Genomic DNA, 26231 nt, shown 5'->3' with positions numbered 1-26231 from the left:
TAAAAATGACAGAGAGGAGCACCGCTATGTTCAACAGATCTTCAGCACTCTTGTTGAGGGTTTCAAGGCCCATTTGTCAGAAGTTGGTGCTTGCGTGCCCCAGCAAACATGCCTCTCCATCCCTCTTACTGAGCAGCTTCATATAGAGGTTTTGAGCTGCTTTTTAGTACAAGATGCCAAGTTAGAAGCTCAAGCTCAATTCCAACTGGAGGCCTTACAGAGGTTAGTCCTACTCTATAAAATACATGGTTATTATTATAATTTTTTAAAATTAAAATGTGGTGACGCTTAGCTATGATTCATATTGTTGCATTCACAGTGCTCTCTGATTGCTGTTGACATTTTCGAACCAAATTAGAAAATCATTTTGTAATTGCTTTGTGTGGGGGACTTAGGTTTTTGGAGTAACAGGAAAAATATACCTTTAATAAGTGGTCAAGCATTTTCTAAGAAAGCTCATTTAGTATCTGTACTTGGAAACGTTTACCTCCGCAAACCTACTCTGATACAATCAGTCTAAAAGGTTTTATGCCTGTTTGGTTAAATTAAATGTACCTTTCTGCTCCAATTTAGGTGCATGAGAGACCAAACCGTACACTTGAGTCACCATGAAGAAATGAGCCAGCTTCTCAAAAATGCTGATTCTCAAATCTCTAAATGCTCAAGTCAAAAACCCACTGATCCTGAATCATGCCGAGAACATCAGCTGAAAGTGAAGGTTTGTGGTCATTTTGTGCCAATAATAGTCCTTTTTTGAAAGAACTAAAATACCATGGACTTGTGCTTAAATTAAAACAAAATATGTTAAAGGAATTGTTGAAAAAAATAGTTTCTTGAAAGAACAAATTATACATATACATATCTCCAATTTCTGTTTAAGAAATAAGCCTTGAAATCAGACACACTGTGAAAAATTCTTTGCTCTGTTAAACATAATTTAGGAAATATTTAAAAAAGAAATAAAACAAAAAACAAAGGGGGGTGAAAAATTCTGACTTCAACTGTATATATGTATATATGTATATATATATATATATATATATATATATATATATATACATATATATATATATATATACATATATATATATATACATATATATATATATATATATATATATATATATATATATATATATATATATATATATATATACTATATATATATATATATATACATATAATATATATATACATATAGACCTTGTTTGTAGGCATGGACCCATATAAGATTCTGACGGTATGATAACCTTGGATCAAAATATCACAATTTGACTTTATAGTGATTACTGCTACAAAATAAATTATTTTAAATGTCTGGGTAAAAAACAACTTTTTCCCTTTGAACACAACATTTTTTTTTTTTTTTGAAAAACATTTAAATCATTTTGGAGCAGTAAACATGTCAGGCTAAATAATTCAAATGAATCATTGTCTTCTGCTGTCTTCATTAGTCTCAAAAACAGATTTATTTACCATTTAAAACGGCATCTTTAGAGATATTTTCTGCTTGAGATACTATTGTCCTAAAAAACAAAACAAAAAAAAAATTTAATAAATCTTACACATACCTTTGGAATGGTACAGCAGAAAGAAAATGGTTATCAGCCCATGCCTACTTGTTTGTCATTTGCATTGGATAAAGTGGCTGCTACTTGAATCAATCTAAATGTAGATCAAGATTAGGATAGTTTGGGAACTTCTAACAATGCTTTGTTAGGCTGCATTACATTGAAATTGTCTTGATCGGCAGTTGCTCCAGACAGAGCTGAAGAAGCTGGCAGAAAGTCTAGAGGAGCTGAGGGAACATTGTCCTGGTAGTCGCTGCAGTGCACCTGTGGATCTGATGCTGGGACATCTGTGGAGGTGGTGGGCTGTGCTGAAGAACAGAGTGGAAGCACTTGAAGCCAGCACATCCCATAAAGAAGCAGAGTGGAGAGATTTCATGATTCGGGTACAGGCGTTTTATTGGATGTTTATTGGGTTGTTTATTGTATATTTTAGATTTTGTATATTTTTTGTATATTTTCCATGATAGCAGGTATGGCCATTTTTGTTTTGTAAAATTTTGTTTGTTTTTTTTTTACATTTATTTGTACATTTATTTACTTACCCCCAGCTTGTTAAAAATGTAAAGCTTTTGTAAAGCAGGACTTTTTGATATTGGTATGAACTACTTTATTTTATTTTAATAAAATTTATTTATTTTATTTTATACTTTCTGTGAAATGGTTTTGGGCTGATTTATTTATTTTTTGTTTATTTTATTTTTTGTTATTTTATTATATTAAATGCTTTACTTTCTGCAAAATGGGCACTAGCTATTTTATTTTGTTAATATTTTTTGTTTATTTTATTGTTTTTTATTTATTTATTTTATTCATTCATTCATTCATTCATTCATTTTCTTTTCGGCTTAATGCCTTTATTAATCTGGGGTCGCCACAGCGGAATGAACCGCTAATTTATCCAGCACATATTTTACGCAGCGGATGCCCTTCCAGCCGCAGCCCATCATTGGGAAACACCTATACACTCTTATTCACACACATACACTATAGCCAATTTAGCTTACCCAATTCACCTATAGCGCATGTCTTTGGACTGTGGGGGAAAACAGAGCAACCGGATGAAACCCACGCGATCACGGGCAGAACATGCAAACTCCACACAGAAATGCCAACTGACCCAGCTGAGGTACGAACCAGCAACCTTCTTGCTGTGAGGCGATCGTGCCACCGTGCCATTTTATCTTATTTATTTTTTGTTATTTTATTTTATTATATTATATTCTTTCTGCGAATGGGCATGGGCTATTTTATTTTATTTATTTTTTGCTTATTTTACTGTATTTGTTTTTTTTTGTTTATTTTATTTTATTTATTTTTATTTAATAATTTACTTTCTGTTAAATTTTTTTTTTTTAATGTTTTTTAATAAATTTTATTTTATAAATTTCTGCGAAATGGGCATGGGCTATTTTATTTTATTTATTTTTAGTTTTTTTACTTTTCGTTATTTTATTATATTATATGCTTTACTTTCTGCAAAATAGGCATGGGCTATTTTATTTTTTTTATTTATTTATTTATTTTGTTGTTGTTATTTTATTATATTTTATGCTTTACTTTCTGTAAAATGGGCATGGGCTATTTTTTTATTTTTTTATTTTTTTTGTTTATTTTATTTTTTGTTTTTTATTTATTTTTTATTTTATATTTTAGTTTCTGTTAAATGGGAATGGGCTTTTTTATTTTTGTTTTTTTATTTAATTTTTTTAATTTCTATGAAATGGGCATAGGCTATTTTATTTTATTTTTTTATATTTTATTTTGTTTATCTTTCCATGATACAGGTATTTATTTTATATATTTTTTTATGTAGGCTCATTGTAAAATTAATGCAAATTTAATATAAAGCTCTGCATTATTCATTTCTTTTCTTGTTTACTTATAACGTGCAGCTTAATAAGTCAAAAGAAGGTCTTGACAGACTTCAGACTGATCTCCCAGACTCGTCACTGCTGACGGGATCACTTGTGGATCTTCAGGGTTTTCTGAGCCTCACTGAGCACCTTCAGGACGGGATTGAGCAGGAACATCAAACTCTGGCATCACTACAACATCATGTGACTCGGCTGCTCGGGGTCACAAATCTGCAGCAGCTGAAAGAGTCTCCCCAAATCTGTCAGGACCTGCAGTCTTTATTGGGTCACTGCAGAAGGTATGACTGTTTCATCCACTAACAGAGTCTAAAATGAACACTTGCCAAGGACCAAATGAGAGAAAAATTCAGTGCTGACACGTTTATAATACACACTGTAATTCTTTTAGCAATTTTAACAACGCCTGAGGTCTCAGTATGGTGTAGTGTGATTATAAAAAAATCTCTTAATTCATTGTAATTATAGAAATATGCCAGCAAATATGTGCCAAACATTTTTGAAATGGTTTATAAAGAGAATAGTTTATAAATCTGATGGTAACACAAGAGAAGCATTTCAGAAGAGAACTTCAACACATTTCAAAAAAGAACGCCAACACAAGTCTAGCATTTAACATTTGAAAGCAAAGTAAAACATTCTTAAATAGTAATTCAATCTTTTACTGATATAATATTTCATAAAACAACAACAACAACAACAACAACAACAATAATAATAATAACAAATAATAATTTAATCTGCCTGTTTTTAAATAAATAATGCATATACAGTTTCTTTGCCAGTAAAAAAATATGTGTATATATATCAAGGAGGATAAATTTTCACCAGCCTTTTCACGTGTAGCAAATTGATTTGGACCCTGCATGCACAAACACACACACATATATTGAGAAATAATTCAGTTTTACAAATCTTTTTTCTCCTGTACAGTCTGAGAGATCAGAGCAATAGCATCCGCAGAGAGCTGCTGTTCGAAATGCAGGAGTTTGGTCGCGTTCAGGAGGAGATGAGCTCCATTCAACAGAATCTTCTCTCTCTTCTGACTGTTTTACAGTCCGAATCAGCTGCCGAACACCTACAGGTTTGTGCTTTATGGCCTGTGTTTGACAGGGAAGGGAGCCTGTCGATATTGCATTCATTGTGTTGTATTGCACTGCAGGAAGTCAAAGTGGAACTGGTGTCACAAAAGGCTCGACTGCAAGATGTGATGGAGCGAGTGATGAAGAGATGGAGATCTGTGCCCTCGGAGATTCACATCTTACAGAATGAGCTCAACGCCTCGCTGCAGGAGGCAAAGGACAAAGTATTACATTTATTCATCTTTAGAATGAAGTGTTACACAATGTGAGACTGACTGCCATTTTAAACATTGCTGAAGTGTGCTGAAAAAGCTGGATGAAGCATTATTTTTGGTTAACATTTTGCGATATGGTTGTCCTAAACATTCATGCATTAGTTAAAATGAATTAACACTTCTGATACCCATTGGTTAATTTTTGATAATGTTAAGTAATCATATATCAATGTGTTAGTTAATGCATTAGTTAATCAATTATTGCTAACTAAAAAAATTAAGTTACACTGACTAGATCAATTAAGTAGCACTAACTATAAAAAATAAGTTGCAGTAGCTAGGAAAATTCAGCTATGAGAACTACAAAATTTAGTTGAAGTAACTCAAAAAAATAAGTTATGAGAACTACACAAGAGTAACACTTTGATTGTATTAGTTAGCGTTGAATTAACAATGAACCACACATCTGTTATGCATTACTTAATCTGTGTTAATGTTAACTAAACGTTGTTTTCGTTAATGCATTAGTTATTAAGAACTAACAGGGTGCTAACTAGGAAAATTAAGTTGCACTGACTAAAAAAACTAAGTTGCAATGACGAGAAAAAATAAGTTGTGCTAACTAGGAAAATTAAGTTGCCATGTGTCCAAGATACATCATCTAGATGCACTGGGACACATCGTCAGTAATGTATCCTGGGTCATAGGGTGTTTCTGGTCTTTCAGCATCAGACACTCTCACCCAGCTGACCCAGCTGAGGTTGATCAGACCCCAGCTTGCATCCCAGTAGCCATCACCCATGGATCAGCCCTTCTTGTCCATAGCCATCTTGTGGCTTTTTCTGGAGCTTCATAAACAGACTTAATGGCCATTTTCTCTAAGCTGCTACTGCTGGTTGAAGACTTTACAGAGTGAACATCCTGCAAACTCTCTACAGCCTACCTCAATTGACTCAAAGTGGGTCCTCCAGCCCCCTTCCCGGCACTTCTCTACTATAAGAAAAATTAAGTTGGGCTTGCTTGAAAGATTAAGTTGCATTACTAGAAAGATTAAGTTGCTTTACTAGGAAGATTAAGTTGCATTACTAGAAAGATTAAGTTGCATTACTCGGAAGATTAAGTTGCATTACTAGGAAGATTGAGTTGCATTACTAGAAAGATTAAGTTGCTTTACTAGGAAGATTAAGTTGCATTACTAGAAAGATTAAGTTGCATTACTCGGAAGATTAAGTTGCATTACTAGGAAGATTGAGTTGCATTACTAGAAAGATTAAGTTGCATTACTAGGAAGATTAATTTGCATTACTAGGAAGATTAAGTTTTGCCAACTAGTTGCAGTAACTAGAAAGTTATGAGTTATGAGAACAAAGTTAAGTGCGCCAACTAAAAAATAGATTGCAGTAACTAAAAAGATTAAGTTATATTGACTGAAAAAAATTAAGTATGCTAATGTTGTAAAATAAATAAATGAAATAGAACCCAGTCCAGGAGGCTCAAAACAAGCAGAATTCCTTTATTTCCTTTCTTCAAGAAGTCCACGAGTCTGCAAGAGCCTATAGGAGACTCTAAAAGGTCTGCAGTCTGTGAATTTTATCAGAAGTCTGATTTGAGACCAAGATGCCGTGTCTAATGTGTTCTTAGGAGTGGAAGTGACTGGAGATTGCTAAACAAAGCATGTAAATGAAGTATTGTTGTCAGCAGGGTAAATTGCATTTCCACGGCCCGATCTCATATTAGGACCCATTCATGAGACATTTTAGCATGAAAACAAAGTGTGCAAATGAAGTATTGGAGTCAAAACCTGTCCTGCCACTTGACCAGCTCCAAAGTGTTACCCAGCCATTTGTTAGACAATAGACACAGTGGGCTAACTAAAAAATAGGTTGCAGTAACTAGAAAGATTAAGTTATGCTGACTGAAAAAATTTAGTTGAGCTAACTTGAAAATTTAAGCTGCTCTAACTAGAATAGTAAGTTGCACTAACAAAAAGAACTTTACTTTATTGGTGTGCACTAGCTAGAGATGTTTTTGTAGTAATTAGAAAAATTAGGCTGCGCTAACTAGACTAAAATTAAGTTGCAGCAACTATAAAAATTGAGTTGCACTAACTATAAAAATTAAGTTGTGCTAACTAGAAAAATTTAATTGCGGTAATTAGAAACACTTTGTGTAAATCGTGGTGATACAGTATTAGTCTTTTTTGCTCAGAGACAAAAAAATTATCTGCAAATAGTCTAATCACGGGGAAGTAAAAAGTTTTACAAAAGTTGTGTTTAATTTATTACAAGTTTGTATGCCTGTTTATCTGTGTTTTTCAGTTGGCCATGGTCATGGAGAAAAGTGGTCCTCTTCGTAAAATGGGAGAGCAGATTGGAGAAGTGACGGTGGGCTTGTTATGTGTTCAGGGTCTGTTGAAGCAAACAAGTCCTAATTTTTCTGAGGCTGAACGTACACAAAAGGTACTTTTCCTTTGCTTGCCTCCACAAGTAAATTGTTGAAAATGACCTTTTAGTAAATTCCAGAAGATAAAACAGTTTTTTTTTTGTTTTATTTCTGTTTATTTTCTTTTTCATTATTAATTGTTCATTTATTGGGTGACACTTTATTTTGATGGTCCATTTGTTGAATTAAGTTACATTGCATCTACATGCCAATTAATTCTCATTAGATTATAAGTAGACTGTTAGGATGGGGTAAGGGTTAGTGTAAGTTGACATGTACTTACAAAGTTTCTTATAGTCAGATAAATGTCTGTTAAAGGAACCGTATCAACAGATATTAAGCAGACAGTCTACTAACACTCAAATGAACCATCAAAATGTATAAGAATGTAGCATATTTTTCACAATATAGTCACAACCTATTATATGTCAGACATGGTCACAGTTGATTTGTTAAGGGATAAAAGACACAGATAAGTTGCATCTATGTATAAATCAAGTTTTTTTTCTCACATTCAAAAATAACGCAACATCCTACACTATAAAATAACACATTTACAAACATTCTACACTACAAACCTTTTTTTGAATTTACATTTACATTTAATCATTTAGCAGACGCTTTTATCCAAAGCGACTTACAAATGAGGACAAAGAAGCAATTTACACAACTATAAGTGCAACAGTAAATAAGTGCTATAGGCAAGTTTCAGGTGTGTAAAGTCTAAGAAGCAAAGCATTAGTAATGTTTTTTTTTGAGAGAGAGAGAGAGTACAGTTAGTGGTATAGCCAGAGAGGCAGTTACAGATAAGGAAGGAAAGTGGAGACTAAATAGTTGAGTTTTTAGTCGTTTCTTGAAGACAGCAAGTGACTCTGCCGTTTTGATGCAGTTAGGGAGTTCATTCCACCAACTGGGCAGATTGAATGCGAGAGTTCGGGAAAGTGATTTCTTCCCTCTTAGGGATGGAACCACGAGGTGACGTTCATTCACAGAACGCAAGTTTCTGGAGGGCACATAAATCTGCAGAAGTGAGAGCAGATAAGAAGGAGCAAAGCCAGAGGTCGCTTTGTAAGCAAACATCAGAGCTTTGAATTTGATGCGAGCAGCAACTGGCAGCCAGTGCAAATGGGTGAGTAGCGGAGTGACATGTGCTCTTTTGGGTTCATCAAAGACCACTCGTGCTGCTGCGTTCTGAAGCAGCTGAAGAGGTTTGATAGAGTTGGCTGGAAGCTCGGCTAGTAGAGAGTTGCAATAATCCAGTTTGGAGAGAACAAGCTTGAACAATGAGTTGAGCTGTATGTTCAAATAGGAAGGGTCGGACCTTTCTGATGTTATAGAGTGCGAATCTGCAAGATCGAGCAGTTCTAGAAATGTGGTCAGAGAAGTTTAGTTGGTCATCAATCGTTACTCCAAGGCTTTTTACCATTTTGGATGCAGTAATGGTTGCCCCATCCATCTGGATTGAAAAGTTATGGTGTAGAGTCGGGTTGGCAGAAACTTCAAGCATTTCCGTTTTCGTGAGGTTAAGCTGAAGATGATGATCTTTCATCCAGTGTAAAATGTCTGACAGGCAGGCTGAGATGCGAGCTGGAACTGAGGGATCATCAGGGTGAAAAGAGAGGTATAGCTGGGTATCATCAGCATAGCAGTGGTAGGAAAATCCATGTTTCTGGATGACTGGTAATAAAGATGTCGTGTAGATGGAGAAGAGAAGTGACCCAAGAACAGAGCCCTGAGGTACCCCAGTGTTTAGATGCTGTAGGTTGGACACTTCTCCCCTCCAAGACACCCTGAATGACCTGTCAGAGAGGTAAGGTCTGAACCATTGATTAACAGTGTTGCAACGCCCAGTGACTCAAGCGTAGAAAGCAGGATCTGGTGGTTTACAGTGTCAAAAGCAGCTGATAAATCCAGCAAGATGAGGACTGTTGATTTAGAGTCTGCTTTAGCCAGTCTGAGATCCTCCACGACAGAGAGCAGGGTAGTCTCAGTTGAGTGGCCTTTCTTAAAGCCAGATTGCTTGTTAGTCCATGAGGTTGTTTTGAGTAAGAAAGTCCAAGACTTGATTGAACACTACTTTCTCCAGAATCTTGGCCATGAATGGAAGCAGGGATACCGGTCGGTAGTTTTTAAGTAGTGTTTGATCCTAGTTGGGTTTCTTTAGCAGTGGGGTTACCCTAGCCTGCTTAAATGAAGTGGGGAATAAACCAGAGTCAAGAGATGTGTTAATTATGTGAGTCAGTGTTGGTATGACTGCAGGAGAAATGGCTTGCAAGAGATGAGAGGGAATGGGATCAAGCGGACAGGTGGTTGCATGGCTAGATAGCACGAGATTGGACACCTCAGACTCAGAGAGCTGGGAGAAAGAGGTGAGTGTGTGTGGTGTTGGTGGTGTATTTTGCGTGTTTGTTGTAGGTGCAGCAAATTGAGCACCGATTTTTGCAGTTTTGGTGCAAAAGAATGTAGCAAAGTCATCAGTAGTGAGTGTGGAGGATGCGGATGGAGGAGGAGGATAGAGGAGGGAGGAAAATGTTTTAAAAAGTAAGAGAGGATTGGTGGCGCTGTTGATTTTCTGATGAAGTATGTCTGCTTTGCAGAAGTAACCTGAGCCGAGAAAGAGGACAGAAGAGTTTGGTATGTTATGAGCTGTTCAGGATTTTTAGTTTTTCGCCAAATTCTCTCAGCAGCCCGAAGTTTTGAGCGATGCTCACGGAGAACATCAGAGAGCCAGGGTGCTGGACGACTGGCACGGGCTGGCCTGGATGTAAGAGGACATAGTCTGTCTAGACATGATGCTAGTGTGGAACAGAGTGTATCAGTGCCACTGTTCGTATCAAGTGCAGAGAGTTTGCAATATGGAGGAAGAGAGTCTAAAACAATGGTGGATAGTCTATTGGGTGACAGAGAGTGTAGGTTTCTGTGAAAGGCAACTAGAGTTGGAGTGTGTGGTGGCTCAGGAGTAATGTGAATGTTGAGAGACAGAAGGAAATGATCCGACGTTTGTAGTGGAGTTACTAGTGTTTGATTAGCGAAGCAATGTCGAGTGTAAATAAGGTCTAGTTGATTACCTGATTTGTGAGTAGCAGAAGTAGGTGCTCTTTTGAGGTCAAAAGAGGCAAGCAGAGTCTGGAAGTCAGCAGCTTGAGGTCTTTCAATGTGAATGTTGAAGTCACCTAGCACCAACAAGGGAGTGTCATAATCAGAAAAAGATGAGAGAAGAGCATCCAGTTCATCTATGAAGTGACCTAATGTACCCGGTGGGCGGTAAACAAACAAACATATTTTAGTTCTCCTCATTGAAAATACAAATTACAGTGACTTACGTTATATACAAAATGTTGGTCACACTTTATTTTGATCGTCCGTTTGTTGAATTTAAGTTACATTGCAACTAATTCTCATTAGATTAGAAGTATACTGTTAGGTTGGGTTTAGGGTTAGGGTTGGTGTAAGTTGACATGTACTTGCAAAGTTTCTTATAGTCAGTTAAATGTCTGTTGAAGGAGCATATCAACAGATATTAAACAGAGAGTCTACTAATACTCAATTGGACCATCAAAATAAAGTGTTACCAAAATTTTATAAATTGCAAAATTTTACAAATTGCAAACAAATACTTATTGATGTACATTTTTTTTTTTTTTCACAAAATGTGTGCACTCTTAGCATGTGCTGTTTGTTGTTTGCATTATATAAACAGCACTCTTCAGATTATTAAAAATTCACAAATAAAAACTAAAACTTATTCTCACAAAACATGTTGCACAAAAATGTGCAATCATCAATCATAGTTGAAAGGAAAATAAATGTCAAATAATAAGATTTTTATTGAAATATTAGGGCAACCGCTGTTGATTAAACAACTATGGTAACAGGAAGCAATGTTGCAATGAAGGATTTAGTTTTTTAACAGATGATTTCTCTGTTTATTAATACATTAATACAGTATAATTTTACTACTGTCTGTTTTTTAAAAATCAAGTAATCATGATATTTAACTAAAAGTGTTATAAAATGTATTCAGACATGATTAGAAAATGGATGATGTGAACAAATATCCTTTGTAACACAGGTTGTATATCACCAACATCAACAAAGTAATGGTTAAAGTCACATTTTTTGTATTTTCCCCTTCAAAACACCATTGCCACTCAGCCCTAACTAAACCAACTGCTCTTTTGTTTATAACCTTCCCCTCGTATGCTCATTAAAATATACAGTACCTGATTTCTGATTTGTGTTTGCATGTGTGTGTGCAGCAAATATGGGATGAGCTGGACCAGTGGCACACTCGGATAGCTGAGCTGGAGGCTGAAGTTCAGGATCTGGCAGAACAGCAGCCTGAGAGAGCACACATCCTCATGGACCAGCTCACACAGCCTCTGCAGCTCTACCAGACCACAGCCAAACAAGCAGAGCACAGAACAGCCCTCATCAGCAAAGTCAGATCTCACTCACAATCCTTCTCTTACCTCATAACCAAACATACAGGCTCAAAAAATTATAATATCATGGTATATCAAGTAAGTTTTAAATGTAAAGTCCATGTGAACTGGAAGTGGCTGAGACTTTTACTTCAGTATACTGATGTACTTCTAACTGAAATGGAATATTGATTAGGGGGCGGGGCTTTCTTTTTGCACATCATTACCTCGTAGTAAACTGAGGGTGCTTTCACACCTGTGGATCGATTCTCTTGTTCCGAAACAGGGATTAAAATTGTTACAATGTTGCTCTTTGTTCTTGGTGCGGTTCGCTTTTACAGGCAAAGTTTCTAAACGGACCAAAATAGCTAAAACAAGTCATGTGCGAGTAAACTCTCCTTACATTGGTCAGAGTTTCACGGTTTATTTCGTCCCGCTCAACTGTCATGCGTCTTTATTTTAATTTATGACGATGAGCAATAAGACATTATAAGAGAAAAGCTGTGCTTTCATTTTAAATGGTGACATCCACAGATGCCGTCACTAGATATAAATCAGAGGTAAGACTTTTTCATACATAGCAGTTGGGTTATGCATTATAAGCTTTACATTAAAAGGGATAACAGATAAACAGAGACTACTGTTCGGTCAATTTTCCTAACGTATAAACAGCTCTCGTTAATAGTTCAGCATGCTTTCACTTTCGTATTTGACATGAGACCGGTAGGAATGACATCCGGCCCTATTCATAATTCTCTCTTCATACAGCCGTATGTCCATTACATATCCATATCACACTGTGATTAAGCCTGGTGTGGATCATATTGCTTTCTCACTACAATCGATCCGCTCCAGAGTTCGTTTCAATTGAGCCGAGACCATCTCATTCAGGCAATCTCGGACTGATTGTTTTAGCACAGATCCGAGTTAGATTGCTGGATTCACGTATGCCAAACGAACTGCACTAACTGGGGAAACGAGCCAGGTTCCGAAACAAAAAGTGTAGTTGTGAAAGCACCCTGAGTAAACAGAGAAGGTCCAACAGTCCAAACACATGAACAATTAGTCAGACATTGATTAAAAATTACCAAAACTACCTTTTTTTCAGTGGATTAACTTGCACAGATTAATTTGTCCACCTTAAGAATTACAAAAAAAAAAAATTTAATCAAAATTTTGATTTCAGAGAAACTTAAAAAAAGAGAATTTTACATTTTTGATTCCCTACACTTATAGCAAAATATTTTAAGAGTTTTGTTTTAAATCTCAAGGTTATCTAACCTTCTGCTCAGGAAAATATCAATAAATTAGTATCAAAAAATAGTCAAGCTCAAAATATTCATTTTAAAGCTTAATTAGTTTGATTTAAACTTTTGTATATACTCGGTACCTCCTGGGCTAGTTCTGAATATGCAACCAAAATAATGGGGAAAAGGATGTTAGCCTACTGAAGGAAGGTCATTGCTGAAAGAGCTGAAGGGGCACAGAATCCAAGGTGCTTGAAGTCTACGTTAAAGTTTCCACACTCTGTGAGACACAGATTGTTTAATTTTTGCCATCAGAATTAAAAGTTCAGATAGCTTTGTGGCAGGGTACTGAAATATAGTGATACTGCATTTCAGGTGTCCTGAGTTCAAGTCCTGGATTATGGACCTTTCCTGATCCTACCCACCTCTCTTTCTCTCCAACTTTGCTTCCTGTTTAGCTACTGTCCTGTCATAATAAATGCCAAAAATGCCAAATATAGATAACAAAAAAAGAGTATTTAATAATAATATTTCACATTGAGTGCAGTGAATCTAGAATTATAAGAAAGTTTTAGTTTTTTTTTTATAAATTGAAGAGAAAAACAAACTTGTCCATGATATTCCCATTTTTTTTTTAGATGCGCTTGTATATAATGTGTCTCCCGCTTTTGCTCCCATCAGATCCCGGCCTGTCTGCAGGACTATGAGGCCTTACTCAGTAGCACCAACAGCTGGTTGAAGGAGGCAGAGTCCTGGCTTCTCACACCTAGAATCTACACCACTGCCAAATGCATCCATGGCCACGCCAACTCACTTAAGGTCAGACCAAAGCCTTAAGGGTCCAATAATATTTTTTAAAGTATTAAAATAAATTTTTTTTTAATATTTTTAATATTAAAATATTTGAAAATATTTGAGATGGTACAATAAAGGGCTGGGCGGTTATTCAAAATGAAATTGCAATGAATTTTTTTGTTGGAATATATTTACAATTTGTTGCAATTTATTCCATGGTCTGTTGAAATTCTTGATTCTGATTGGCTAGAGGTAGTTCCAGAAGTTTTGATCACAGTTTGAAATAAATGTGCTTCTCCCAAGCGTTTATAATTACCATAGCAACTGGTATGTGCTGCACAGGAAACCGATGAGGTCTGGTAATGGCGGATGGGAATAAGCTAAATTAGGAAAATACTCATCAATTATGCCACAAAATCAAGTTTTAAGAGTTTTTCAAGCGAGAATATAGTTAGTTTAAAGTCAAATCGGCCGTTTATGTATAAGGATAGCACATGTTTAAAAATGTTGGAAGCTCCGCGAACGGCTCCCCCCCGAGCGAAGCTTTATATCGCCCAGCCCATCTAAAGACATGCCACTGGATCTAATCTCTTGCATCTCTATTGTTAAAACGTGATATATAATTAATCTAATGGTCAGTCTTTGGACTTTTTAACCTATTATTTGTTCTCAGCTGAATTTTTTGGCAGATCGCAGAGATCCGTTTTAGTAATTAATTTATGACCACAAGAAATGTAATATTACACTAATTCTGCGTGTTTGGCTGATTGCTTTTGTTTTAAAGAAGATAAATAAAGCAGAATGTTCTCCTACCTGTCCCGATGTTTTTTTTTTTCTTTTGGTAAATTTCCTTCCATATTTTAGAGCAAAGATTTCTGAAAAGGGCTTTGGCTGCTTTCTCTTTAATGCATTTTATGTGCCCTTGAACTGGTGTTTCACAAGATAACGTTACAGCTTTGTGAATGTTTAATTTCATGTGTATAGATTAATGTGTTTTTAATAATTGTAACGTTATTCTACTTGAAGCAGTGATCGCGGTCTTTTTGTTAGATCAATTGCATGAGATCAATTTGCCTAGCCTAATTCTTTGATTCAAAAGAGGCATAAATACAAGATTATTTACTTACTTTAGATATTCAAAAGTATTTGTTTAATGGATCTTATAAAAACAGCATATTAAAACTAAACAGAACAAAGTGTGAAGGCTTAAAGTTGCCTATATATCTTTAATTTCATTAGCCATTGCATAAAGTAACATATTCGTAAAAGCGTATTTAATTGATATGGTACTTTTAATAAGATTTTTTATGTCAGTGAATATTTATATGTTTTTCTGTCACGCCACTGGTTTTGACTGTTTGGTGCCATCTTGTGACTGAATAATATGTATGTTAGTGTAGGCTTCATTCTGCATTTTTCTTTTCTGTCAGCTTTGCATTTGATTAAAGGACTAATAAACTAATAATAAATAACAATAAAGTAATCATACTAATTAACTATTGCATCTCAAAATACAATTACAAATGTTTTGTGTGTAATTTGTTTATTTTGTGGCAAGTATCCATGTAATTAACAGGATAAAGTACATCCAGGCAATTATTTCACAGAATATTTCAGAGAGCCGTGCAATACTCTGCAATTAAAACCACCTGTATGTACTTTATGCTTTACTTAATGATGGTAAGGGTAATATTTCTCCATTATGTGTCAATATTTTTTAGGGTTTCATGTTGAAGGTCATTGTTTTTATGTTATGAAAGCGTAACATACTTGATATAAACCCAATGCAGTAACTTGTAACATGTTTTGTGTTGTGTCTGCAGATGATGTTGGACGAATCAGAGGGCTACAGGGCAGCTCTGGAGACATTCATGCCTTCCCTTCAGGAAATCAGTCCAGTGTTTGACACCTCCCCTCAAAAACAGCTGCTCAACCTGGGGATGCAAAACATCACCCTCATGCAGCAAAGCGTTCTGGAACCTCTCTCTCACCTTCAGCACCTAGCAGCTGTAAGAAATTACATTGCATTCAATAAATGTTCATTCATTTATTTTCTTTCCTGCTTAATCTCTTCATTAATCAGGGGTTGCCACAGCGGAATGAACCACCAACTTATCCAGCAAAGGTTTTACGCAGCAGATGTTCTTCCAGCTGAAACCCATAACTGGGAAACACTCTCATTCACACACATACACTACGGACAATTTAGTATACCCAATTCACGTATAGCACATGCCTTTGGACTTGTGGGGAAAACCCGGAGGAAACCCACGTGAACACGGGGAGAACATGCAAACTCCACACAGAAATGCCAACTAATTCAGCAGAGGCTCGAACCGGTGACCTTCTTGCTGTGAGGCAACGGCAAAACAAATGTTCTCAACAGCCCTCAACAAATGTTCAAGTTATCAACTGTATTCAATTAAAGCTCTGTCAAAAATTCTCCTTTCTATTATGGTGCAGTGTTTGCCTCCTGGAGCTGATTTCCAAGAGTTAACCATAATTCCAGTTTTATTTTAATTACATTTTTAACTGCATGTTTGTTGTCTGTTGTGTAAAATACATAAATTTAACAAATTAACTCAATCAGGGCTTGACGTTAACACCCGCCAACCCGCCAAGTGCCGGTAAATTTCAGCTGAGGCGGGTTAGGCAGCCACCGCCACTAGCCACTTTGGCTGGATGAAAATCATTTTTAAATTGTAGTTTTCTTAAAAGCAGGGTTCGACAATAAGGATGATCACTCGCAGCTAATGTGATGCACGCGGTGGCGCAGCATGTTTAAAACGGGTGCGCGCTCCCATTTCATTGCGTGAAGCAACCGTTCCTAGAAGCAACACTGGTGTGATCAGTTCTCTTTCAAATAGACTTGACAAAAAATAATGCTCATGCATCCACAGTCTTGCTGCTTTCAAGAGCTCCAGATTTGTCTTTTGGTAAGCAGCACCAGTTGCTTCCGCTTTAACCATTCTTTGAACAGATTATTATTTGGCCTAATGTTAACCGTGTACGTGTGATGATCCTTTCATTATCACTTCTCATTTATGTGTAGTAAACTGGTGATCTGGGACCTTTAGCCTGGACAGATTACTGTACATATTTTAGATACATGTCAATAATTATTTTTAAAATGTAATTTTCTTTTTTTTTTTTTTTAAATAAATGTTTTGATAAAAGTGCGGTCGCCTCACAGCAAGAGGGTCTCTGGTTCGAGCCTCGGCTGGGTCAGTTGGCCTTTCTATGTGAAGTTTCCATGTTCTCTCTGCGTTCGCGTGGGTTTCCTCCGGGTGCTCCGGTTTCCCCCACAGTCCAAAGACATGCGGTACAGGTGAATTGGGTAGGCTAAATTGTCTGTATTGTATGAGTGTGAATGAGTGTGTATGGATGTTTCCCAGAGATGGGTTGCAGCTGGAAAGGCGTCCGCTACGTCAAAAACGTGCTGGATAAGTTGGCGGTTCATTCCGCTGTGGCGACCCCAGTTTAATAAAGGGACTAAGCCGAAAAGAAAATGACGGAATGAATATTTTGCCAAAAAGTATAGTAAACAGCTATATTTTGCTTGTTTAAAAATAATTATTTATCTATTTTTGATAAGGTCAGAGATAAATTTGGTAAATCCTTAAATTCGAACCCTGAAAAGTCAAGTGAAATAAAAACTAGTTGTAATAAGGCACTATGAAACCATGACCCATTTGCTCATGCTCATTGAACAAGCTCATATACATGACCGACAAAAAAATTTAAATGAATGAGGAGGCATGTGTACATAACACAACATCTAAATCAAGTAATTTTAGTGTGACAAATTCATATTTATGCATATAAAATATATTTTCCCAATAACAAAATTGTGGCTAGTAAAAATGCCAAGTGGCTAGTAATGTTGGAAAACTACTAGACACAGTGACTGGTGATCAAAAAAGTTAATGTCAAGCCCTTAATTCAATCAATAAGAATTGCATAGATTGTTACCAAAAAAAAAACATGTATGTAAAATTATGTCACTTATTACATTCATTCATTTTCTTTTCGGCTTAGTCCCTTTAATAATCAGGAGTGGCCACAGCGGAATGAACCGCCAACTTGTCCAGCATATGTTTTATGCAGCGGATGCCCTTCCAACTGCAACCCAACACTGGGAAACACACACTCATAAACTATGGCCAATTTAGCGTATTCAATTCACCTATAGCACATGTCTTTGGACTGTCGGACAAAGCGGAGCACCCAGAGGAAACCCATGTGATCACGGGGAGAACATGCAAACTCCACACAGAAATGCCAACTGACCCAGCTGGGGCTCGAACCAGTGACCATCTTGCTGTGAGGCGGTCAAGCTACCCACTGCACCACTGTGACGCTGTCACTTATTACATTTTATGTAAATTAATTATTAGGTTTAATTATTATTTGATATATTACTGAGCTGCAGTATAATTATTACAGTTCATATTTTAATTACATCTTTATGTTGATTTATAGAATTAAATATAAACATTTTTGGGCAAAGATAAAGTACTGGGTTTGTAGTTGAATCAATACCATATGAATTTTCATAATTCTTCACACCAGCTTTGATATTGAAAAGCTTATGGTATTAAACACTGCCATTTTATTAAAAGAAAATGACATACAAATTTAATTTAAAAATCATTTAGGCATTTCTTAATTAAGTTTGAATTGTGGAAAAATGTATCTAAAATAAATGAATCGTGCATGTTTTGTTTTCAGGTGTATTAGACATATTGTGTTAAAAATACATATTTTGATAAATAATATGCATCTCCAAATCTTTTATGGAACATATGCTCACCAAGGCTGCAATTATTGATCAAAAATAGAATGTATATATATATATATATATATATATATATATATATATATATATAGATAGATAGATAGATAGATAGATAGATAGATAGATAGATAGATAGATAGATAGATAGATAGATAGATAGATAGATAGATAGATAGATAGATAGATAGATAGATAGATAGATAGATATGTATATGTGTGTGTATATACACGTGTGTGTGTGTGTGTGTGTGTTTTTACATTTTTGAATTCACTTCTTTCTCTCTTGTAGGAGATGGATGCTATTGAAGCAGAGGTAAAGACGATGGAGAAAAATGTAACTAAAATCAGAACAATCCTTTCAGCCTCTGACACTCAAAACATCACTCCTGAGGAGCATCTGGAAAATATACAGGTATAACAAATGACACGTCTCACTGCCCTCTGTTTGAGCTGATCCAGTTTCTCATATCTCTACCGTCCTCCCTACTGTTCCAGGTCATTTTAGATAATGTCCAGTCCATGAAGAGGACCATCGATGAGATCGAGAGCTGCAGGCCAGGTCTGGGTCTTCCAGCAGGGGCAGAGCAAACTCTCACAGCCTTCAGCCACTCTCAAGAGCTCCTGCAGCCCATCCAGGAGCTCCAGCAACTGAGTGTACAGCACAGCGCAGCGCTAATGGTCTGTTCAAAAGCAGAAGCTTCCTGTTTACTCCTGCAGTGCATTTTTCTTATTCAGTTCTTGAACAGTAGCGTTCACTAGTTAGGGTGTTTAAAAATATATTTTTTATATATATATTTTTGGCCAAATCAGAATTTTTAATTATAACTCGTATACATGTAAAGGAAGATAAGCATGGTAAGTGTACATTTTAAAGGTTTACAGAGGCATTTTTTTAAAAATTATTTTTAGCTAAGAAGTATTGTAGTGTTGTTTTAATAATATGCAGCTAGCATTTTATTTTAAAATATGAAGCATATTCAGTGATAGTGACTGCTGAATAGGAAATCAAATCATTAACAGGCAGTTGTGTACCATTTTAGACATTTTTTCCAATAGTACTATCCTTATTTTTATTGCAATTTAGTTTTCTATAATTCATGATTTTTTTGTGGATTACTTTAAATTGTTGTACTTTGGGCTTTCTCTTTTCCCTATTTTTAAAGGAAAAGTATATTAGATTTTGCAAAATATTTAAACTTACCTTTTTTTTTTCTTCTTTTTTTATGTTCTTTTTGCATTTTATAAAACTACAACAATAACACACAATAAAATAAAATACAGAAGAAAAAAACAATACAATACAATAATAATACATATAAAGGCCAATTCACAAAAACACTAACCTTTGACAGAACAACAGAACACAGAGCAAAACCTTGCTTCAAATCCTTTTAAAACAGCCTTTTAATGTCATAAAATAATTCCTGTTCTAAACAATAGTTACAGTTATGTAATTGTTTGATGATACTTTTTTCTTTTAAACTAAATATATTTTTATTCTAGATTAAATTTATTATTTATTAAATGTATTTATTTATTTTTTTAAAGCTGTTGTAATTAAAAATATATATTTTAGAAACCAAAAGTACAGTGAAGCTTGATGAATTAATTTGGCACATCCATTTACAGCAGTTATAGCATCAAGTAGAGGGATTTAAAATGGCCCTTGGTCTAGTTAAAGACGTTTCAAAGAACATGATATTAGTTAGTGCAGTAAAAGTGGAGTTTTTGGTGACCGTGACCAGAGCATGACCTCTTGTCTTCGCTTTCATGTCTGTGGGAATGAAAGAAAACTAGAAAATCCCTGCGTTTAAAGCCAGCTCAGAGAAGCGATGTGTGGGAACCCTGAATTCTCTGATTGTGCTTAAAAATGAAGTGCTAAAATGGTGCATCAGTAAATCATTACAGGCTTGACTTTATTGGCAAAGCGTAATATCCTGTAAATTCACTCTTGCGGATGTTCTCATGATATTTATCGTTTGACCCTGTGACCTTGACTTTGATTTGTAAAAGTTTAAGACTTGATGAAACTTAGTACTTTTTTTTCTTTTCAGGCCTCTATTGGACAGCCAGCTGAATTGATTCTTCCCTCAGACCAAACCTCAGAAGTGCTGATGCCACAGCTTTACTCTGAAGATGTGAAGGTGAGACCATTGGTACAGTCAAAAACACAGCTCAAAGTTATTTCTTCTCCAGCTCAGAATACACCTTGTGGGCTCTGTTTACACCTGCTGTTAAGATGCGGTTTGAATGATCAGATCACATGTGGATGAGAGTGAGACACTCTGCTGTTTACACCTGCTGTAGTTAATCTTTTTTGACCACTTTCAACCACTTTTCTGTAAAGAGGGGGCCTATGGGTGGGTGTATGCTTTCGTTTTTTTTAGATATTTTCAATATAATATGGCAAAATAAGCTATACTGTACAGTAAAAATAATTACCCGATGTAAAGACTTTTTGAACTTGTGGTTTTTGGTATGATTGGCATCTTGGTTTATTATTTGGATGGTCCCTTTTGCTCATTTCATTGACTATTAGTCAAATTGCAACTACATGCCAACTAATACTCATTAAAGCAGATATTAGACTGTTTGCTTAATATCTGCTGACACTGCTTCTCCAACAAACATTCTCGTCAAGAAGAAATTTTGCAAGTACATGTCAAATTACACTAAACCTTACAGTCTACTAATAATCGAATGAGAATTAGTCGTCATCTAGTTGCAATGCATCTTAAAAGTCACCATCCAAAATAAAGTTATACTTCAAGGAACCATCATAACAAAGTTATACTTTTTTTTTTTTACTTGTAAACATTAAAGCAGTGAAATTATCTAACTATACTTTATGTATGCAGGTTAACATTTTAACAAGATAAAATTGTATTCATACTACCGCATTTATACTGCTCAAACTTGTATGTACAAATACATGTAAACTCATTTGATGAAATCTTAGAACACCAAAAATAAGCATGCAATGTTTTGAGGACTTAAATCACCTCTCTCTATGTTGCTCTATATTAAAATAAGACGATGAACAAAATATTAATGATGCATATTATGAAATAAATATGTTCACAAACCTGTATTTTAAGAAAGAAATGTATGCATTCAGATGTGCTGGATCAGAGCATCTTTTTTCAAAATATCTTCTTTAGTGTTCAACAGAAGAAAGAAACTCATACTCTAGAATAAATTAAGAAAAAAGTAAATTATGGCAGAAGTTTCATTTTTGGGTGAAGGATCCCAATTCCTGAAGAGAGATTCCGTAGAGTTGATGTTTGAGACATCTATTGACTTTTTTAAACCAACGTTACTTCTGGAAATGGTCAAAAGTGGACAATGTCAAAACTTTTTAGACTAAATTTACACCTGTATGTCCACTGGAGCTCCGGTTTCCCTCACAAGTCTATACATCAAGTCCAAAAACATGTGGTATAGGTGAATTGGGTGAGCTGAATTGTCCATCGTGCATGTGTGTGAATGAGTGTGTATGGATGTTTTCCAGTGATCGGTTGCGGCTGGAAGGGCATCCGCTGCGTAAAACATGTGCTGGATAAGTTGGAGGTTAATTCCGCTGTGGCGACCCCAGATTAATAAAGGGACTAAGGCGAAAAGAAAATAAATGAATGAATGAATGTCCACTGGATTGTATCAATTAGAAAAAACATCTTAATGCCAGGTGTAAATCAGGCCTAAGTCAAGGATGAGTCTGTTTAAGAACTAAAAAAGACTTAATATGTCACTATAAAGACCTAAAAGAAATAATATGTCAATTCATAACCTGAGTGCAGCAGATGTCTGTGGATGGGCTTTACTCTGAGGAGGAAGATGAAGACAGTCGGTCTTCATCTTCAGGAACTCTCACATGCAGTGTTCCAGAGGTAAAGGCCCTCGAATCCTCCAGATTATCTATCAGGCTTGATGTTTCTCTTTCGCCAAGCCCTTAATAAGAGAACATCTCTGAGCTTTATGTTCTCTCTGGACCTCTTTTGCTATGGCTGCTCATTTGCATGCGTTTCATGTTCCATTACTAAAAATGAACTGGAACACTGAGTAGAAATATATTTATAAATATATGTTAATATTTATATAAACATTGATTTATATATACTTTATGTCTTTGACTTGCTCACCTATGCTTTGGTCTGTTTTCTCTTCAGGATGTTTGCTGATTTTGACTGACTTATTTGATGTTTTATCATTGAAATAGATCACACAATACACACAGTATGCAGTAGGATATACTAGCTAGTTTATTTAACTAACTTCAATTGCATTTTGTATAGGCTTCATTTACTTTTTTGGCAAGAATGTTTCTGCTTACACACCGACAAATTGGTAACACTTTAGTTCAGGTACTACTTAAGGTATTAATAAGCAGGAAGCTAGGAGTTTATTCATGAAAATGTCATAGTTAATGGTTTATTCATATTGAGCATTGTACCTTAAAATATAGTGTGACTGAAAAATACTATGAATAGACATTTTATGGTTCATCCAGGTTCATACTGTGTGTGTGCGTGTGTGTGCGTGTGCGTGCGTGTGTGCGTGCGTGCGTGAGTGCGTGTGTGCGTGCGTGCGTGCGTGTGTGCGTGCGTGCGTGTGTGTGTGTGTGTGTGTGTGTTTGGTTGTATTTATTTATTTATTTTTTTTTTTATTTTTTTTTTTTATTATTTATTTATCTATTGATCTCTTTATTTATTTATTTTTTATTTATCTATTTATTCATCTATTTATTTATTTATTTATTTATCTTTTTATTGATCTATTTATTTATCTATTTATTTATCTATCTATTTATTTATTTATTTATTTATCTATCTATCTATTTATTGCTTCCGTAATGACTGATTTTGTACTGACAAATTCCAGAAAATAGCAAAATATATATTAGTATATATTTTAGTTTTTGTATATTTTTTAGCAGCCATCGTTTAGTTATATACACACTTTAACTGCATGCATTTCTTTTTTTGTAGATGTTGAGATGGTGCTTATCGGTAAAGTTTTCTTCTGTTATACACATTTTTATTGAAACATGAACACGAGAAAGACTTTCTATACGCTTCTCACATATTTTTTTTCTCGGTATATTACATTACGACATGTATTAAATTAGGGATCATTTAGATTTACATTATTATTACAATTTTGTGTCATGTGCCGTAGTTACCCGACCTTTCCACTCATTAACCACGATCAGACAGGAGGTATTGAATACCAGAAAAATAGACTTTATTGAAACATAAAGCCAAGATGTCTAAAAACAGCGCTTTAGGACAACCTTGAAGTATCCCCAAGACCAGGGGATTTGCTAAATTCTTCTAGTAAGGTATATTTGGGTTTACATACATTGTCATGATATTATGATGTCATGATATATTAACTTAATAACATGTCACTCGCTCTCCTGAATGCCTTACACATACAGTATAGCTTCATATGAGTATTTAACAAATATAATCAATGCTTTACACATTCAGATATTTTACATTTTTAGTTATTCTTCATCATAGCTTTCTCATAGTGTTGCCTCTGTGCAGGCCCACTCATCTTACACAAACTCAGTTTAGCCCGGCTCATGTTTATTGGACACTACTGTATACTTTGAGACACTACTGCACACTTTTAGAGAATACTTCTAGAGAATAAAAAATCTTTTTCACATGTCATGTTAATTTTGCATTGTTTCGGAACTGTGAAACACAGAAGGAAATTATTATACAATTGTATAATCAGTTCCTTGTCATATCAGCCTCATGCTATACGTGTAGAGCAGTGGTTCTCAAACTGTGGTACGTGGGCTTCCTTCTAGTGGTACGCGGAGGAATCAATTATGTCATATGTACATGCTATATTGACAGTTGAAGTCAGAATTATTCGCCCCCTGTTTATTTTTTCCCCCCAATTTCTGTGTAACGGAGAGAAGATTTTTTTTCAACACATTTCTAAACATAATAGTTTTAATGACTAATTTCTAATAACTGATTTATTTTATCTGTGCCATGATGACATTAAATAATATTTTACTAGATATTTTTCAAGACACTTCTATACATCTTAAAGTGACATTTAAAGACTTAACCTCTGTTATTTAGGTTAACTAGGCATGTTAGGGTAAATAGGCAATTTATTGTATAACTATGGTTTGTACTGTAGACGATTGAAAAAATATATTGCTTAAAGGGGCTAATAATTCTGACCTTAAAATGGTGTTTAAAAAATTAAAAACTGCTTTTATTCTAGCCAAAATATAACAAATAAGACTTTCTCCAGAAGAAAAAATATTGTCAGACATACTGTGAAAATGTCCTTGCTCTGTTAAACATCATTTGGGAAATATAAAAAAAAAATAAAATAAATAAAGGGGGGCTAATAATTCTGACTTCAACTGTATTTCAAAATTTATCAAAAAAGATTTATATATATATATGACATGTAGTAATACTTACTATGTGACATATAGCCTATATTTCAGAGGTCCAGGCAACAATTCTAGGTGTTGATGAATTGTCTACTATATGTTAATACATTTAGGTACAGCACTTTTCGTTTTACTATTTAAGAACAGTAACCTACCATTTTATACTTTTAAAAGCACATTTTAGTTTAAATGTTGACGTTTTTAGTTTTTTGTTTGTTTGTTTTTTTACACGTAAGCACAGTACAGTGTTAACGTTCAGACTATTTATAATCTTTAAAGTGACTGACAATAATAAATATTGTTAATAAAAGGAATTAATCTGCCACATTTTGAACTGTGCAGAGCTGTAGCTGCTTTACTGGGATTACTTTGCTACTGTATTTAAATATTGCTCATTATGGTGGTACTTGGAGAGACCATTTTTTTGAGTCTGAGGTGGTACTTGATGAAAAAAAGTTTGAGAACCGCTGGTGTAGAGGGTTTTAAAACAATCAAAATTCAGCCAGTAAATTTGCATCTCTAGTTAGAACTGACCATTTCGTGCTTTTGTCAGTCTCAGAATTGCATGACCATAGTTATCTCAGTACTGTTGTTTATGCAATTACAAATGTCTTCCTTTCAGTCAGCTTCGCTAACATTTTTCATGTTTTCTGGGGACTAATGCCAGATATAACTCCACTTCTTCTTCCAGTAACAGTTGCTCTCCTCCTTTGCCTTGAGGATGTCTATTCTTCTAATACACCAAATCATCATCTTAATTTTTTTCTTTGTTCCAGGACCCCGATGAAACAATGGTGGAAGAAGATATTAAGTCAGAATCTGCTTCAGCTCTAAATGAGTGTGACTTTAAGGTAAAGACTGAACATATTGAGCAATTTATTAATTTATAGTAGTTAGTTCATCATCATTATTTTTAACATTCATCTTGAAATTACATCTGATTATTGTAGAATGCCATTAATAACATTTGCATATCTTTATATTATGTGTTAATGCACTGATATGCTTGGTAACCAGTCTGTTATTAGATTAATGCATTGCGCTATTTAAAATTTTGAAGTCTATGTAACATTTTTGATAATCTTTTATGCTCACCAATGCTGCATTTTAAAATAACTGTATTATATATTACATTATATAAAAAGCCATTTATTCCTGTGAAAAAAAAACAGAATTTGTAGTATCATTGCTTCAGTCTAGGTCAGTTGGCATTTCTGTGTTGAGTTTGCATGTTCTCCCCGTGTTAGCGTGGGTTTTCTCAAGGACATGCACTTTAGGTGAATTGAATTAGCTAAATTGGCCGTAGTGTATGTGTGTGAATGTAAGAGTGTATGGGTGTTTCCCAGTGTTGGGGTT

At 35.0% G+C, this 26231-nt stretch overlaps 1 protein-coding gene across 2 annotated transcripts in view; it reads left to right on the top strand.

Annotated features, from left to right (window-relative positions):
- The first annotated feature begins 9 nt into the window (after positions 1-9).
- LOC130248041 (nesprin-2) overlaps positions 10-26231 on the top strand; it is a 94732-nt gene continuing 68510 nt past the window's right edge. Inside the window, exons 1-15 of one of the 2 annotated variants that reach the window (XM_056481555.1) lie at positions 10-222; positions 574-718; positions 1754-1954; positions 3464-3723; positions 4376-4526; positions 4605-4748; positions 7058-7198; positions 11441-11623; positions 13534-13671; positions 15471-15656; positions 18735-18857; positions 18941-19123; positions 20500-20589; positions 22243-22332; positions 25652-25726. In XM_056481555.1, coding sequence (XP_056337530.1) covers positions 578-718; positions 1754-1954; positions 3464-3723; positions 4376-4526; positions 4605-4748; positions 7058-7198; positions 11441-11623; positions 13534-13671; positions 15471-15656; positions 18735-18857; positions 18941-19123; positions 20500-20589; positions 22243-22332; positions 25652-25726 — 2106 coding nt within the window. In that variant the 5' untranslated portion in view covers positions 10-222; positions 574-577. The remainder of the gene's footprint in view (positions 223-573; positions 719-1753; positions 1955-3463; positions 3724-4375; positions 4527-4604; positions 4749-7057; positions 7199-11440; positions 11624-13533; positions 13672-15470; positions 15657-18734; positions 18858-18940; positions 19124-20499; positions 20590-22242; positions 22333-25651; positions 25727-26231) is intronic. The other variant, XM_056481556.1, reaches the window with a different exon arrangement.

Source organism: Danio aesculapii, chromosome 20, assembly GCF_903798145.1.
Source record: "Danio aesculapii chromosome 20, fDanAes4.1, whole genome shotgun sequence".
In the NCBI taxonomy this organism is placed as follows: domain Eukaryota; kingdom Metazoa; phylum Chordata; class Actinopteri; order Cypriniformes; family Danionidae; genus Danio; species Danio aesculapii.
The sequence above is the reverse complement of the archived record's forward strand: the minus strand, read 5'-3'. Positions and strand labels throughout refer to the sequence as shown.